The sequence below is a fragment of the Quercus lobata genome, chromosome 2, assembly GCF_001633185.2.
Source record: "Quercus lobata isolate SW786 chromosome 2, ValleyOak3.0 Primary Assembly, whole genome shotgun sequence".
NCBI classification, from domain to species: Eukaryota; Viridiplantae; Streptophyta; class Magnoliopsida; order Fagales; family Fagaceae; genus Quercus; species Quercus lobata.
This window is the reverse complement of record NC_044905.1, coordinates 55,656,802-55,673,651: the sequence shown is the minus strand read 5'-3', so window position 1 is coordinate 55,673,651 and position 16,850 is coordinate 55,656,802. Positions and strand designations below refer to the sequence as shown.

At 35.0% G+C, this 16,850-nt stretch overlaps 1 protein-coding gene across 1 annotated transcript; it reads left to right on the top strand.

The window, feature by feature from the left end:
* Positions 1-15,251: 15,251 nt before the first annotated feature.
* Positions 15,252-16,558, top strand: LOC115978386. Its single transcript, XM_031100408.1, has 3 exons — positions 15,252-15,345; positions 15,664-16,055; positions 16,147-16,558. The coding sequence occupies exons 2-3, from the start codon at positions 15,879-15,881 to the stop codon at positions 16,420-16,422; spliced, it is 453 nt and encodes a 150-aa protein (XP_030956268.1). The 5' UTR covers positions 15,252-15,345; positions 15,664-15,878; the 3' UTR covers positions 16,423-16,558.
* Positions 16,559-16,850: the final 292 nt, after the last annotated feature.

Here is a 16,850-nt window from a genome sequence, read left to right as displayed (position 1 = left end):
TATTTTAAAAGAAATTTCCCCTTGTGAATTGTCTAGGGTTCTTCTTTCACCCTTATTAAAAAATAGATGGCTTTATTGTTTTTGTTTTTTTCCCTTGGAATTTTTTTTTTAATTTTTTTTTCCATTCTATCCCTGCCAGAAACAGTGCTAATTGGTGGGTATACTATTGTGGAATTGCATTGTGTTTTGGTTTAGGACTCTATCACCACAAGTCAAACTCAAAACCCACACACACGATGCAAAGGGCAAAGAGCAAAGAGCAAAGGGCAGTGGACAATTGGGCCTGGATTTTTTAATTTGGAAATATTTCCTATTCTATTTTTTCTTTCTAATTGAAGCTCCTTTGGAATCGCAGTTCTCTCTAAATGGTGACAAGTTGAATTTATTGCTTTGGAACTGGGTTTAGTAATTTAATTTGGATGCTTTGGTCACAATAGATGGGCTTATTGTTTAGACTTATTGACAATTTTTTTCAAAGTAAAAACAGTTTTCTGTAACTAATCTTAATGAAATCCTGGGGATCAAATAAGTGTAGGATTGAATGTTGTGCTGATATTTGCTTTTCTTTTTTAATCTTATTTAGGTCTATTGTTCAGTTAAGGTTTGTCGGAACCACAGGCAAAGAGAGATAGGCCATATCCCCGTAACCGGTAAAGTATTTGCTTTTTTTGTTTTGGTTTTATTGTGGTAGAACTCGAACACTTTAGTGGCTTTAAATTTTAAGATATTTCATACTTAATTCCATTTGCCTTGATACTATAAATAAATTACCACTTATCTAAAAATTGTAAATTGTTGGACACTAATAAATTTAATCATTCAATCAAAATTCTTAATTGCTCTTTCGGAAATCCTATTGCAAGGAGGGGGGAGAATATTGTCCAAAGAATGATGGAAAACTAGCAGTTTATTCACGTGATTTCAAATCAATATCTAATCTAATACTATATATGTTAAAACAGAAGCTAAGAGAAAGTAAGGACCCACAATCAAGGATGATGGGAAAGGTAGAGATAGAGTTATTTTCTATATTTTGCTCCCATGTCTTGCTGCTTGCTTTGTTGTATATGTTCTTCCCGTTGGTTGTGCAGGGTGAATGGGAAAAGAAGCTACCTTTGCTGGGTTTCTTGGTTCAATAAGAAAAAGGAGGAAGCTTAATACATTTTTGGTCGTGCTTTCCTTGGGTTTCTTTGAGAGGTTGGTTTGACTGTTATGGAGAGTTGTTGGTGGTCATTTTGGGTTAGGAAAGGATTCTGTTTATGGAGTTATGGAGGGCTGGAATAGTGGTACTTTTTGTATTTGTTATGTTACTTTTTTTCTTTTCTATCTCATTTGTCTATATTGAATTGTGCTTAAGAACAGCCAATGCTATTGCCCATTGTACCTAGATATATAAATTACTTTGTTATATACTACAGAATATGAGTAGCAAGATAGAGTTACAAAAAATTGCCCCCTTTTGTAAAATATGTTACTAACTAATTTTATAAAGAACATTTTTCTACCATTGAGTTGGCTTATCAGACTTAGAATATATGTAGTTTGTTTTAAATCTAACCTACATATGTAAAGGGTTTGTGATGTTTCCTTCCTTAGAGGTATAGAATATGGGTATGTACACTTTACATGAAACTATAATTTGTCTTTACACAAATTTTACTATTAATAGGAAATTTCCTACTACGATTGTTTAAATATGAGCTATGAAAACAAGTTTGAGTAAAAAGTGAAGAAGATAATTAATTTTTTTTTTAATAATTTGATAATTCAAGAAGAGGGTGTTTAAACCTAACAAATATAACAATAATGTTATATAGATTTTGTAGATATTCTTTGTGCTTTCCCGTGCATCGCACGGGTTAGCGACTAGTTATAATTATTACAATTCTCTTTGACACACAGTATTTTGCCAATTCTAGAACCTCACACACTAGTTTATTTTAAGTCAAAAATCATATACTATATAATAAAATTTGGGTATTAGACGTCTTAAATTCCATCAATGTAGTTGTAGTGTAGTCTATTTTTTATTTTTTATTTTTTATTACTACACTAAAAAAAAAAGGTCTAATGCATCTTAAATTCTTTTGTTTAATTACTACATTAAAAGAAAAGGTCTAATGCAATAAGCTATCACTTCAAAAATTTTGTTGTAATATATTTTTATAATATATGAAAAAATTTGTGGATTGTTCTTTGTACTAACTCTAATATGAAAAAAATTTTATACATTTAATTTAATCTTTCAAGATGCATTGTTGGTAACTGTTACTAGCTTCACAGTGATTCATCCTAATGAAGCAGAGTTCATGATGAGTAAGTTGAATGAGGGGATTTGTTTATGTGCAACAATATGAGTATCTAAAGAGTTCTTAAAATCAAGAATAAACTCTACAAAGGTTATTGTGGATTTAGGAGGGATTCAAAAGATGACTTTGTTACACATATAGTAATGCTCACAAGAGATGGTACTACACATGACATTGGAGAAAAGTGTTGGCTTTTTAACAATTGCTGGAGAGTGATGGGGAGATGGTGGATTTAGAAAAATAATACAAGAATAGATGGCATACAATCCAAGAACCTATCGTAATGAACTTAATCTACTAATTACTGTAGTTGAGTGTGGACCTATTAAGTTAACAATGGTCAAGAGATGGCAAATAAATATTTTTTGAAGTGTAAGTGCTGGTTATTGTGCAAAATTTTTGCATACTTTAATGATTTGGGTATACTATAAAATAAAATTTGGGTATTAGACGTCGTGGTTGCGCCATGTGGCTTCACCATATTACAATTTTTTTTTTTAATTTTTAGATTTTAAAAAGAAAACATTTATTTTAAAAAAAAAAGACTATTGCATCTTAAATTGCATCAATGTAGTTGTAGTGTAGTCTAATTCTTTTTTTTTTTTTTTTTTTATTACTACACTAAAAAAAAAGGACTAATGCATCTTAAATTCTATTTTTTAATTACTATTGTGGGGGAGGATCCTTTAAGCAACATGAACAGTTTTTGAAACTTACTCTCATATCGAAGAAAGATGCACCCCACTCATGCCTTATAAGCCTTAGCTGAAGGCAAGAGTGTACCACTACAACACTCTTGCGGGCTTGGAACAAATCCTCCCCCACAACTACATTAAAAGAAAAGGTCTAATGCATCTAGGGCTGTCCAAACCCGACCGGAGCCTGACAACCTGACCAAACTGCTCGACGCCGACCTGATTCCGGCCCGAACCAAAGGTCCAGTCGGTCAGCGGCGGGTTCCCGATCTCATAAACTGACACTGGCGGGTCAAGTGGCGGGTTTGCATCTCCAAAACCCGAACAACCCGAACCCAACCGGAGCTACAAAAATATCCAGCCAAATCCTGCAAAAACAAGCCAGATCTGGCGAGATCTCGACCATATCTAGCGAGATCTCGACCAAATCCAGCTAGATCTGGTGGGATTTAGCCAGATTCGGCCAAATCCCAGCAATTTCTAGCCAAAAAAATGCAGATTTCATAAAAAATCCAGTTTCCGGCGAGATTTTTCCAGTTTCTGGCGAAATTTTCCAGTTTTCGGTAATATTTTCTAGATTCCGACAACTCATTTTTTTTAGATTTCGATGCCTTTTTAATTCCGGAAACCGACCCAGCCCGACCGACGCTAATTATCACCCAAAACCGAACCGATCGATTTTTCCGGCAGTCGGTTTCGGGTTCCTCCACCCCTCCACCCGATGCCGGCGGGTCGAGTCCAGGTTGGGTCTAAAACCGACCCGGCCCGACCCATGGATAGCCCTAAATGCATCTTTAAAAAAATAAAAAAAAATCTGAATTGTTCTTATCAACTTCCCTTCAATTGGTTTAACAACTTCTTCTTTGTGTGTGTGTGTGTGTTTTTTTTTTTTTTTTTTAAATTTTTTGAAATTTTATTTTTTTTAATTTCTATATTGATAATTAAGTTTTAAAAAAAACAATTCTATCCTATTTCCTAACAACCATCAATCATGTTTGTTTTTTGTTTAATTGTTACGCTCATATGGGTTTAACCGGCAGAGTTGTAATTCTACTCAAATAACCCAAATTTGATGGACAACTCAAGCCAATAAATACATCCATTTGTAGATAAATTTCAAATTCTTAGTATATTAAATCTTTTCTCTCTCTCTCTCTCTCTTTTAGAAAAAAAAAACTTTAATTGTTACAATTTTTTACTAATACATATCTTTTTCATAACCTACATTGATTAAAAATCTAACTTCCTCATAATTGAAAATTCTTTAGTGTGTTCTTATATATTTCTAAGCATTGTTTCTTTTTCTTCTTTTTATGGCTTCTTCTTTCTAGGTTTTTTTTTTTTTTGGTTGGGGGGGGGGGGGGGACAGAAACACTACTTATTGTTCAACTCAAATTTTTCTCTTACACATTATCAATAATTCTCATTCTCTTATAATTTCTATGTTGATAAGAAATCTAACTCTCTTTTTGTTTTGGTTTGTGTTTTTTTATTAGTTAGGCAATTCAACATTTGTAAAATGCATAGTAGAATGTTTTATCAAACCTACCATCTATATTATAGGTATGTATTTCTCTTCTTTATTTTTTTAATTTTTTTTAAGGTTTTGCTTATGAACCATAAATAATTTTACATCCATGAAATCCATTATAAAATCCTCTATAAATATTCTTATTTATTAATGATGGATTATCAAATTTTGTATTCTCTCCTACTAGAAGGGGTTCATCTTTTTTATTTCTAGATTGTATTTGTGTTGTGTTTATATGTGCATTATTAAATTAGATTAATTTTTAGAATAGTAAAATACTAAATTTTTTATGTTACTATTTCTTATTTTTATTTTTTTGTTAATAATATTATATGTGTATGGAAGATATTAACTAACATTATGAGCATGTAATATTTTTATTTAAATTTCACTATAATTAATTTTAATTTTGGTTTTTACAAATATCAATATTCATGAAAAAAAAAATTCTAAAACATAGCTTGTTATGAATATCAAGAATAACATATTCCTTCACAAGGTTGCTATAACCAAGAAATATTAAATCTACATCATGAAGAGGAATCCACACCTCAATATGATTATGCAACTTTGCTTGAACTAATAATTTTTTTAACAATTGTCTATATCCTTTTTATTCCTTAGGACTCACTATGGATAACAACAACAGTAACAACAAAATTTTAGTCTTAAATTTTTTTGGGTTGATTAAGGATACTCATTGAAAAAAAAATATTACTCCCTTTGTTCCAGTTTGTTTGTCCTCTATTTCATTTTGGGATGTCCCAAAATATTGTCCTATTTTTAAAATAAAAGTTATTAATTTACTAATGTTTCTATTATACCCCTACTTTATTTTCAAAACTATTTGAAAAGAAAACTAACAAATGTTTAAAAAATCAATTTAATTGGGGCACCTTTTTAGTTGCCTTATTAAAAATAACTCTTTTAAAAAAAGCTGATGTATTTATTAAAGGGTAGTTTTGTAAACTTATACATTTTTGTAAGGCAGACAAGACAATAAATTATGTTCTCTTAAAAAAATTGACTTTTCATGCAGGACAAATAAATTGGGATGGAGGGTGTATAATAATAAAAATTAACAACAAATATTGTAAAGAGCAAAAAAAAAAATAAAAAAATAATAATAATAATACAGCAATAAGGATTTATATGGTTTTATTTGAGGGCAAATATATCACCACAAATAATTAAACATTCTTCCAAAACATAAATTAAATCAAAACAAGACAAAACAAAATATACCTTTATCACTTTTTAAGTCCATTATTTCTACCATGCTTTTACTTGAAACCAAAAAAAAAAAAAATAGTAACTTGTTCCTTTGTGTCCGCTGTTGTCTTCTACTGAGAGCTTTGTCGATATTTTTTATGGCTTTTAAGCCTTTGTCTTCTACTGAGAACCCTATATTACTTATTTTATTGACGTGGGCCCAAATCTTTTAACTGAGAGTTCACGAGGGCATGCGTGAATATTTTGAAGGAGCGCCCTTGTTAAAAATTTCTGAATGTTAACAGACGTTAACAAGAGCTGGTAGTCCTGTTGAGGTAAGATGTGTTGGCATGCTCTTATTGGCCGGGAGTACAAGGTCAGCCTGCTGACATTGTACTCCGGAACTACATAATAATTTCTCGAATGAAAGATATGTAAACATGCAAAACCACTTCTAAATAAGGCAAGAGCAAATTAGTTAATTCAATAAGTTTAATGAGGGAATACGTTCAAAGTTTAATGAAGCTTTAACTTTAATTAATATTTGCTTTTTAAAAAACTTAAACATTAACTCCAATTAAAGATCCAATTACTTGTTTGGTACTCATATGTTTAGATGCTTACATGTTCACATGATTGTATAGTCATAGGTCCACATGTATTGGATGTTTAGATGCTTAATCGCCTTTTACATGATCATTGTCTCGCTCTTGGAACTTTCTAATTCACATTACTCATAGACTAACTTTAGGACTTAGAAGTGTGCACGTATTCACATAAAGCCTATTAGATAAACTCCATCTGATCACAATCCAACAACAAATAATGAAGGCCAACAATGGCTTGGGGGCTTGGGGTGTCTAACATCTTCCCATCTTGTAGCCTAATTTGGGACTTAGTTTGATTTGTGGACCTTCATAAAGTAATTTGTGATTCTTGGACCTAGCTATTACTAGGTGGCGGCTCCCTTGCCTTTTTCCAGGGTTGACTTAGCAAATTTTGGGGGCTGGGGGCAAAAACCTTAACCAAAGCATTTTATTATATTTAATTATTAATTAAATAATACATTTAAGGGTAAACTATATTTTTAGTCCCTATCATATACACCATTTTTTTAATTTGATTTTTAACCTTTCAATTGTGTCAATTTAGTCCCTGACGGTTCAGTATCGTGTAAATTTAGTTCGTGCCATTATCTTTTGGATGAAAATTGATGACATGTCTAATGGTCAAAATAAAAAATTAGCTTCCGTTGATGTAACAACAAACTAAAATTCTATTTTAGTCGTTTGCCATGTCATCAATTTTTATCCAAGATATAAGGGCAGAGACTAAGTTGACACAATACTGGAAGGTTAGGGATCAAATTGAAATATAGTGTATGAGATAGGGACTAAATATGTAATTTACCCAACATTTAATTTTTTATTAAAATATTTTTCTTGCCTTTAAGATGCAAAATTACTAAATCACTTAATATTTTTTTTGTGACATAGTTGATTTTAAATATGATTATTAATTTTAATTTTTTTTAAATAACTTATTTAAGCAAATACAACTATAGCAAGTATTTTTGCCTAAAATATACAAATTAAATAACCTACACAGAATAAAATGAACCGGTTTTATCTTATAATTAAAAAATAAAATAAAAGAATAGATTAGTAAGGATGGGAAAAGTTAAAACTAATTTAAAATTTTATTATTTATAAAAACTAATTAAATGTTGATGGATTACATTTACAATGTGTTTGGTAAAGGTATTTTTTTACTAGAGTGTTTGAGTTATGTTACTCAGTTTAGAGTATTAAAACACTGAATTTAGAAAATTCTTCTTACCAGTTTTCAGTTTTCAAACAACATTGTTCAATGGCACGTTAGCATGACCCCTTTTGTAAATATGTTGAAAATCATGGGACCCACTTGATTAGACAACACATAAACTGACTTCTCTCTCCTCAAATAAAAAAAAATTGTACTATGCTTGTCATTTAAAAAAAAAAAAAAATACACACACACATACCAAACACACAATTACGTTCTTCACACATTGAAATAAGTTATTTAAAATATGGTACCAAACACATTTTTTACTTTATGAATACTGTAAACATGTGTTTTCTCAACACTTTCTAAACCACAGTTTTCACATTATTTTAAACGATGATACTAGAAATCCCCAACCAAAGGGGGCCCTAAGGTCTTGCTTGGTTAAGGTATTTGAACAACAATTTTTAGTGTTTAAATGACCAAAATTGGAATTTAACCATGATTTCCCAACTATCCCAACTATTTAGTTAGTAGGCATGGTTTCAAAAGAATTTTAATTACTAACATCTCGAGTCTAAGAGACTCGATTTTGGGCCTGTAAACCGAGTCTCAAAGACTTGGTTTTTATGTTTGGATCAAATTTGATGTGGCGTTCGTGCACTTGGCATCCGTCTGTAAATCGAGTCTTAGAGACTCGATTTCCAGTTATGTGTGACGTGGCAATTTTTATGTGACGTGGATGACCCACATAGAAGCCACTTGGAAACCGAGTCTCTAAGACTCGATTTCTAATAGGGTTTTTTTTAAAAAATTTAACGCACTCTGTCTCTCCACTCTCACTTACCCTCTCACTCACCCTCTCACTCTCTTAGCCTCATCGATCCCGACCCACTCTCACTCACCCTCTCACTCTTTCAGCCTCACCGGTCAGACCCTCTCACTCTCTCAGCCTCACTGACCCCAACCCTGACCCGCTCTCACTCTCTCAGCCTCACCGACCCCGACCCACTCTCACTCACCCTCTCACCCTCTCACTCACCCTCTCACTCTCTCACTCACCGACCCACTGTCACACCTCTCTTAGTCACCCTCACACAAACACCCTGTCACCCTCTACTTTCACTCAGTCTCTAGTCTCAGTCATCACAGAGTTTTGAGTTCCTTTAGTCTACGTGGTCTTTTGGAAAAAAAAAAAAAGGTGAGTCCCTTTATGCAAAATGCAAAGTGTGTTTCACCGTTTGGTTGCTGAGAAACAGTGGGAAAAGTCAAACAAACTTTGGTTTTAGTTCGTTTTTTTTTTTTTTTTTTTTTTTTTTTTTTTTTTTTTTTTTTTTTTTTTTTCTATTTTGGTTTCTGTATTGAATTTCTAATAGAACTGTTAAAAAAGATAGAAGCTTTATTGTTTTTTGAGATTGAATTGGTATGTGGAATCAAATTATGTTTCTGGGTTTGTTTATATTTGCTGAGGATTTAATTTTAGTGCTTTGTTGATCAAAATTTACTTTGATCTAAGTTTGATTTGGTCAGTTATGGTAAATATGTTACTAAAAATAGAGAAATTGGAGATATATATATATATATATATATACTTGTTGGGTTGCTGAGGATTTAATTTTTAGTTGTTTTATGGACAAAATTTACTCTGATTTAGTGCTTTTTTTTAACAATTACAGTAACATTGGCCTACTAGGTTACTGAGGATTTAATTTTAGTCCTTTGTTGGAGAAAATATACCTTTTTTATCTACTCAAAGTTCAAAAATTACAACTTGTCACCCCACATTTGCATATACTCACCCCACATCACATACAAACACACAATCATTATCATTTCATGCTCAAAAAAAAAAAAAAAAAAAAAATCTAAAGACAAAACTCACCCCCATTACAAAATTTCAAATCAGCTCTAACAAAAATATAAATAAAAATATCAAACATAACAACAATATAATCATTTAAAACCTAACAATACAAATATACCAAGAATACATCTTAAATATATTAATCATTATTTCATATTGAAGCAAAAAAAATTAAAGACAAATATCAAACCAAACAACAAAAGAAATTCATGATACATACCAATGATAAAAACCTAACAATACTCAATGATTTTCATACTAAAGCAAAAAAAAAAAAAAAAAAAAAAAAAAAAAAAACCTAAAGAAAAATATCAAACCAAACAACAAAAGAAATTCATGATACATACCCATGATAAAAACCTAACAATACTCAATGATTTTCGTACTCAAGCAAAAAAAAAAAAAAAAAAAAAAATATATATATATATATATATATATCAAACCAAACAATGCCAGAAATTCATGATACATACCCATGATAAATTTATAAACTACATTTTCTGTTATTTTATTTTATTCTCAACTAAATAAATGAGTTTTTCAATCTATTTTTTTTTTTCATCTTTTTAATATTTTTCATCCTTTAACCAAATAGAGCCTTAGGGAGAAAATTTGATATTTTTAAAAAGTCTTAATAATACTTAGTATTAGCTAGCCTAAACCTTAGGATCATTTGTGTGTTTTATCCTAGATTTATTGTTTGATTAGGGTCCGTGACTTGCAAGTTGCAACATTGTGGGTATTTGATTAAAGTTTGTGGCTTGAAATTGTGGAAGCATAAAACATCACCTTTGGCAACAATAGTTTCTTTTGAATTCTTTCCGTGATTCTTTTTAATTATTATTTGGGAAAAAGGCATTGCTTTGATGAAAACCTCTAGTAGTTTTTTTTTTTTTTTTTTTTTTTTTTTTTTTTTTTTGGGTTAAATAGAAACCTCTAGTAGTAATTTATATGCATTGGTTGTCTCAAAAAAAAAAAAAAAAAAACACCTGAATTTTTAGTTTAGAGTATTAAAACACTGAATTTAGAAAACTCCTCTTACCAGCTTTCAGTTTTCAAACAACGTTGCTCAATGGAATTATTGTAAATATTTTAAAAACTATAGGCCCCACCAATTAGACAACACGTCATCACTTTTTTTTTAAAAAAATACACACATAACAAACTACGATGACTTCACTTCTGAATATAAAAAAAACATTATCGATACTGATATAACACATGTTGGCAAGTGTGAAACTATTAATAGAGGAGACCTTAATTTTGTATTAAAAGCTAGTAATAAATCATTTTTAAAAATCATTATAATTATTGTGGGGCCAGAGAACTTGTGACACCGGCCCACTTTGCGTTAAGGCCCAAGGCCCGAGCCGAGTAGAGATATTGCCGAGGACATACAGTGAAAGTCCAAATGGCCTAGAGATATAGTCGAGGATGATTTTGTCCTCGGCATCCCAAAGCGCCCCTGAAAGAAAGGGCAAGTACGGTATAGGAACAGTTTAGGGAAAAGCCGAACACCTTCTCATTGATAGAGAAAGAACTCCTGGACAATATGGCGACAAAGGACAAAGGAAAGGCTGCCATTACTGCAATTAAATACTCTGCGCCTGACAGAGCAATGTTATTCAGCTTTTACAACCACCCACAACCACTTTGGGTATGGGCTGATGGGACAAGTATCAGCCCTGGAAAGTTGTACCTACACGTGGAAGTTGGAGGAATGGTAAAGGCTAGTATAAAAAGGAAAGAGAAGTAATTCAGGGAGGGGGGGGGGGACAAATCGTCTCCTAGACCATGGAACCCTAAAAAAGAAGAATAATAAGAACATGAAGCTCCTCGGACGAGATCTAAGGATCGGAGCCACTCAGGTCGCATCGGAAGAAGGTCTTACTAGACATGCTAGATTCACCCTTGTGCAAATTGCTACAGAAATCATGACTAACCACTGTCCGGTGACCAAGGCCTAGCCTTTCAGCCCACGCTCTACAAATTTTATTGTTTGGGCCTTTAACGTATGAACCCAATATCAGTTTGGAATCGTTACAAATTGAGTCCTTATAATTGGCGCCGTCTATGGGAAAGGCTTGTGCGTTGGCACAGGCGGTGGATCGAGCTCCTGTCAAATAAGGGCCTGCGAAAGCCCCTCCATCACTTCCAGCAGCTCGTTGTTGTTGCCTTAATATAAAGTTCCACTAGGGGCTACGCTTCGAAGCGCCAGTGGCGCGGACAGTTCTAGGGGCTTCCAACGTCAGGTCAACGCCCCACACCTTGGCCGAGGGGCTAGCCCCAGAAACTACTTAAAGAAAATTCTAAGTTTTGGACAAAATCAAGGTATTGCATGGTCTTCGAACTCAAACCTATGGGGAAACCAACTACTTAAAGAAATTCTAAGTTTTGGATAGAACCAAGGTATTGCATGGTCCTTAGACTCAAACCTATGGGGAAACCAACTACTTAAAAAAAATTCTAAGTTTTGGACAGAACCAAGGTATTGCATGGTTCTCGGACTCAAACCTATGGGGAAACCAACTCTTTAAAGAAAATTCTAAGTTTTGGACAGAACCAAGGTATTGTATGGTCCTCGGACTCAAACCTATGGGGAAACCAACTACTTAAAGAAAATTCTAAATTTTGGACAGAACCAAGGTATTGCATGGTCCTCGGACTCAAACCTATGGGGAAACCAATTACTTAAAGAAATTCTAAGTTTTGGACAGAACTAAGGTATTGCATGGTCCTCGGACTCAAATCTATGGGGAAACCAACTACTTAAAGAAATTCTAAGTTTTGGACAGAATCAAGGTATTGCATGGTCCTCGGACTCAAACTTATAGGGAAACCAACTACTTAAAGAAATTCTAAGTTTTGGACAAAACTAAGGTATTGCATGGTCCTTGGATTCAAACCTATGGGGAAACCAACTACTTAAAGAAAATTCTAAGTTTTGGACAGAACCAAGATATTGCATGGTCCTCGGACTCAAACCTATTGGGAAACCAACTACTTAAAGAAATTCTAAGTTTTGGACAGAACCAAGGTATTGCATGGTTCTCGGACTCAAACCTATTGGGAAATCAACTACTTAAAGAAATTCTAAGTTTTGGACAGAACCAAGGTATTGTATGGTCCTCGAACTCAAACTTATGGGGAAACCAACTTCTTAAAGAAAATCCAAGTTTTGGACAGAACCAAGGTATTGCATGGTTCTCAGACTCAAACTTATGGGGAAACCAACTACTTAAAGAAAATCCAAGTCTTGGACTGAACCAAGGTACTGCATGGTCCTCGGACTCAGACCTATGGGGAGATTAGTCACTAGAAAATGGATTAAGTCCTAGACAGATGGAAGTCCCGACCTATCCTCGGATCCCTAGCTTTAAGGGAATTAATGCAAACGAGTGTTTAGGTCCGGTACAGTCATACCTCGGTCCTCAGACTGGATGCCAAAAATGGTTAAGGCTATGAATATTGTTAGGAACGTAGTAAAGCACCCTAGTACTCGGTGACCCTCTCGGATAGTTCGTTTTGGGTTACCCATCCTCAGATGATCGCCTCATACGCAATACAGAGCTTTCAGCCGTTATCTCGGTTAGTTTTATATGTATAACCTTTTTCAGGTTGGTATTATTGTGCCTGTTAGTCTCAATAAGTTCAAAATAATAGCTTTTTGTTAACAAGGGTTTCGGCCTTAAGTACCGTTCAGAATAAACAAAAAAAAAAATAGCACATCCATTCACAATATAACTATTGCAGAAAAGAAAGAATACTTAGAATAAAATAAAGTCATCTTTTATTAATACAAAGAAATAGTACAGCGTACAACGAGGGGCTTAAGCAAACCTATAACAGAAGCTAACTATAAAAGCAAAAAAAAAAAAGCAAAAAGGAAAAAGATACAAGGGAACGATAAATCCTTCAAAATTCTGCTTTTGTGGTGACTAAGCGTGTTAGGATGGCCCTTTTGATGGAAGGGGAGAAGAAGTAGAAGAAGCAGAAACACTAGGATGTCCCAGTGATGGAAGAGAAGAAGAAGCGGAGGTAAAAGGAGGCACCAGCGAAGGAAGAGAGGAGGAAGCGGGGATGCCTAGTCCCCGTACCAGCTCTGACTCCTATCAGGCAAGTGCTATATTAGCAGCGCTCGAGAGAAAGCGAATGGTACCGACGATGAGAAACCCCAGTGCTGTCGCACCAAAAATCTAGTGTGACCAACACCTGCTTCAGATTTTGGCTGAAGGACGAGGAGGCTTCTTTCCCGCCTTATCAAGGGGGAGAAATGTCTTGAGTCTCTGTCTCCCTTGCCCTGACCGGGCCATCTTGAGTCTCGGAGAGACCTAGTGTTTCTGGAGAGGGTGTGGTTTCTTCACCCCCATCTTCGCCTTAACCATATCACTCCCTAAGGCTTAATCCCACTGGCAGTGAGGACTTTGAGCACAGTCGGTGGTTTAGGAATTTGAAAAGATTGAGGGGTCTGTACATAAAGGAAATGACCTCCTACCTTGCTTCTTATATGGAAGGCAAGTCTGGTGGCATTTAATCTGTACAGATTTCCAAGAAAAGCTACAAACGAGATAGGTCCCACTCAACTCCTAATGCCATCTTCAAACCATTGGATTTGCGTCACCTCGTAAAGGAAACTTATTAAAGATGCGCCTCGTGCATCGAAGCGGCAAGAACGCGGCGTGAGTAAAGCTAAGGGATGTCTCATGACCAGGAGCATGTCCCAAGCAAATGAAGAGGCACCGGCATTGATGAAGGACGAGGCTTGGCAAGCCGTGACATAGGCCCGACGTTACCAAAACCGTCCTCTCCATCCGAGGGGTCGGACAGCAGGATTTTGAAGGGCTATTGTGGGGCCAGAGAACTTGTGACCCCGGCCCAATTTGCATTAAGGCCCAAGGCCCGAGCCGAGGAGGGATATTGACGAGGACATACAGTGAAAGTCCAAATGGCCTAGAGATATAGCCGAGGATGATTTTGTCCTCAGCATCCCAAAGCACCCCTGAAAGAAAGGGCAAGTACGGTATAGGGATAGTTTAGGGAAAAGCCAAACACCTCCACATTGATGGAGAAAGGACTCCTGGACAATATGGCGACAAAGGACAAAGGAAAGGCTGCCATTACTGCAATTAAATACTCTGTGCCTGACAGAGCAATACTTTTCAACTTTTACAACCATCTCCAACCACTTTGGGTATGGGCTGATGGGACAAGTATCAGCTCTAGAAAGCTGAACCTACATGTGGACGTTGGAGGAAGGGTAAAGGCTAGTATAAAAAGGAAAGAGAAGCAATTCAGGGAGGGGGGGGGGGGGACAAATCGTCTCCCAGACCATGGAATCCTAAAAAAGAAGAATAATAAGAACATGAAACTCCTCGGATGAGGTCTAAGGACCGGAGCCACTCAGGTTGCATCGGAAGAAGGTCTTACTAGACATGCCAAATTCACCCTTGTGCAAATTGCTACAGAAAACCATGACTAACCACTGTCCGGTGACTAAGGCCTACCCTTTCAGCCCACGCTTTACAAATTTTATTGTTTGACCCTTTAACGTACGAACTCAATATCAGTTTGGGATCGTTACAAATTGAGTCCTTACAATTATCAAATTTTATATATATATATATATATATTTTTATAGAAAAATTTTATATTCATTAAAATATAAAAAACCAAAAAATGTTATTATTATTATTTTTTGGTACATTGGAATAAAAAAAGCTTAATGGCGCCGTAAGGCCCGTAACTTCTCACCCTTCAATTAAAGGCGGTTGAGAAAGAGAAAGAAAAAAAAGGCGGTTGTATTTTTACCCGACCTCAATTGGGCTCCGGCCCGTTTCAAGCTCTTCTGTAGTTCTATTTGGTGTATTTTACATTTTACACACGCAACACAAGCTCTCTGTTACAAGCGTGTTCTTAGATCAGAAGCGGCGCTAGGTTTCTTTCTCTGTCAAGAATCTCTTTGGTTTGGTATGTCTCTCTCTTTCTCTCTGGCCCACCGTTATTCTATTTTTTGTCTTCAATTTCTCAATTTCCCTCTTTGTGCTTCTGTATGGATTGGATTTCCTGCTTGCTTGCTGGGCTTGAAAAATTGGGGTTTTGTTTGTGGTTACACAATACAATTGGTTTGTGGATCCTATGTGGGTTCGGGTTTGGTATCTCTCTACCGTCCCAAATACGAATAAAAACATGTGGTTAGTATCAAAACATGGATGATTCAATGTATGTATGTTACCGAGCTCGTTGCCCCTCTGTTTGTGGGTGTTTATAATGACCCTTTTTTTTCAGAGAACTATGAGGATGTATTGTTTTCAGACTACGATGACTTCATTTCTAAATATGAAGATGAAGATGAAGATGGCGAACCTGATATTGGTCCCGGGTTTGAGTGGAGTTCTGATCCCCTCCTCAAAGACCCCTATCCCTACCCCTCCCCCTACCATCGACTCCAACCTTCAGCCTCAGCCTCAGATCATAGAGCTAGACCCATTCCATGTGCCAAAATGGCTCTCAGATATGAGCAATGTGTGGGTCTTTTCCTTTTTCTTAGGAAAAGAAGAATAAAAGGCTTTTTAAAAAAAAAAAAATTAAACTTGCTTGTTCCTCAGATTTCTGAGGAGCAACGATATGAATATTCTGTCTATGGAGAGATGCTGTTAGACCGCTACAACCAAGTTAAGGTTTGTTTCTTCTTATCTCCATCTTTCTCTCTATCTGTCTATCTGTCCATATACTTATTAATATTCAATTTGAACAAATTGGTTGGTGTAGGGCACGGATTTTGAATTTGTGAGACTTGTGAAGAGGAAACTATTTTTCGCCGCTGGTGTAAGTTTTAAAATTCAATTTGAGGCCAAGCCCAGAGCTGCTGCTGAGTACACCCTGAAAACTTTTGAAGGTTTCGTGTTCAAGGATTTTGTCTATCATAAAGTGTGGCCCCAGAGTTGTCGACTAGTAAGCCCTAATCGTGACTCTGTGTATGATGAAGAATATCGCCATCCCAATGATGAAGAATATCGCCGTCCCATGTGCACTTATGAATGGTAAGCGACTTTGGTCCTCCGAGTTTGCACTTATGAAGTGCTTGATGGTTGGGTGGTGATCGTAATTGATTGTATTAACTTTCTGTTTTTTGGTTTGAATGACCTGCAACCAATATTGGAAATTTTATATAATCAAAATTATTAGCGACTCTCTCTTGCATATATTCCTCTAATTTATCTGATTTATAGGTGTATATCTAATTTTTAGGGGGATAAATTCGTTGTGTTTTTTCTTTGGGTGATCTTAATTTTTAGCGTTGTTGTTTGTTACTACCTCTATGCCATGTTTGTTGCGGTAGGGTTTATGGGTTTCTCCCATGACTTGCTGAGAAAAAGGTCTCTCTTTGAATCAGAAAAAGGTCTCTATTGAAAATCCCACCTGAATCATCCATTCACGGATTTTTCACTCCTGTTTATATAATAAAAAAAAAA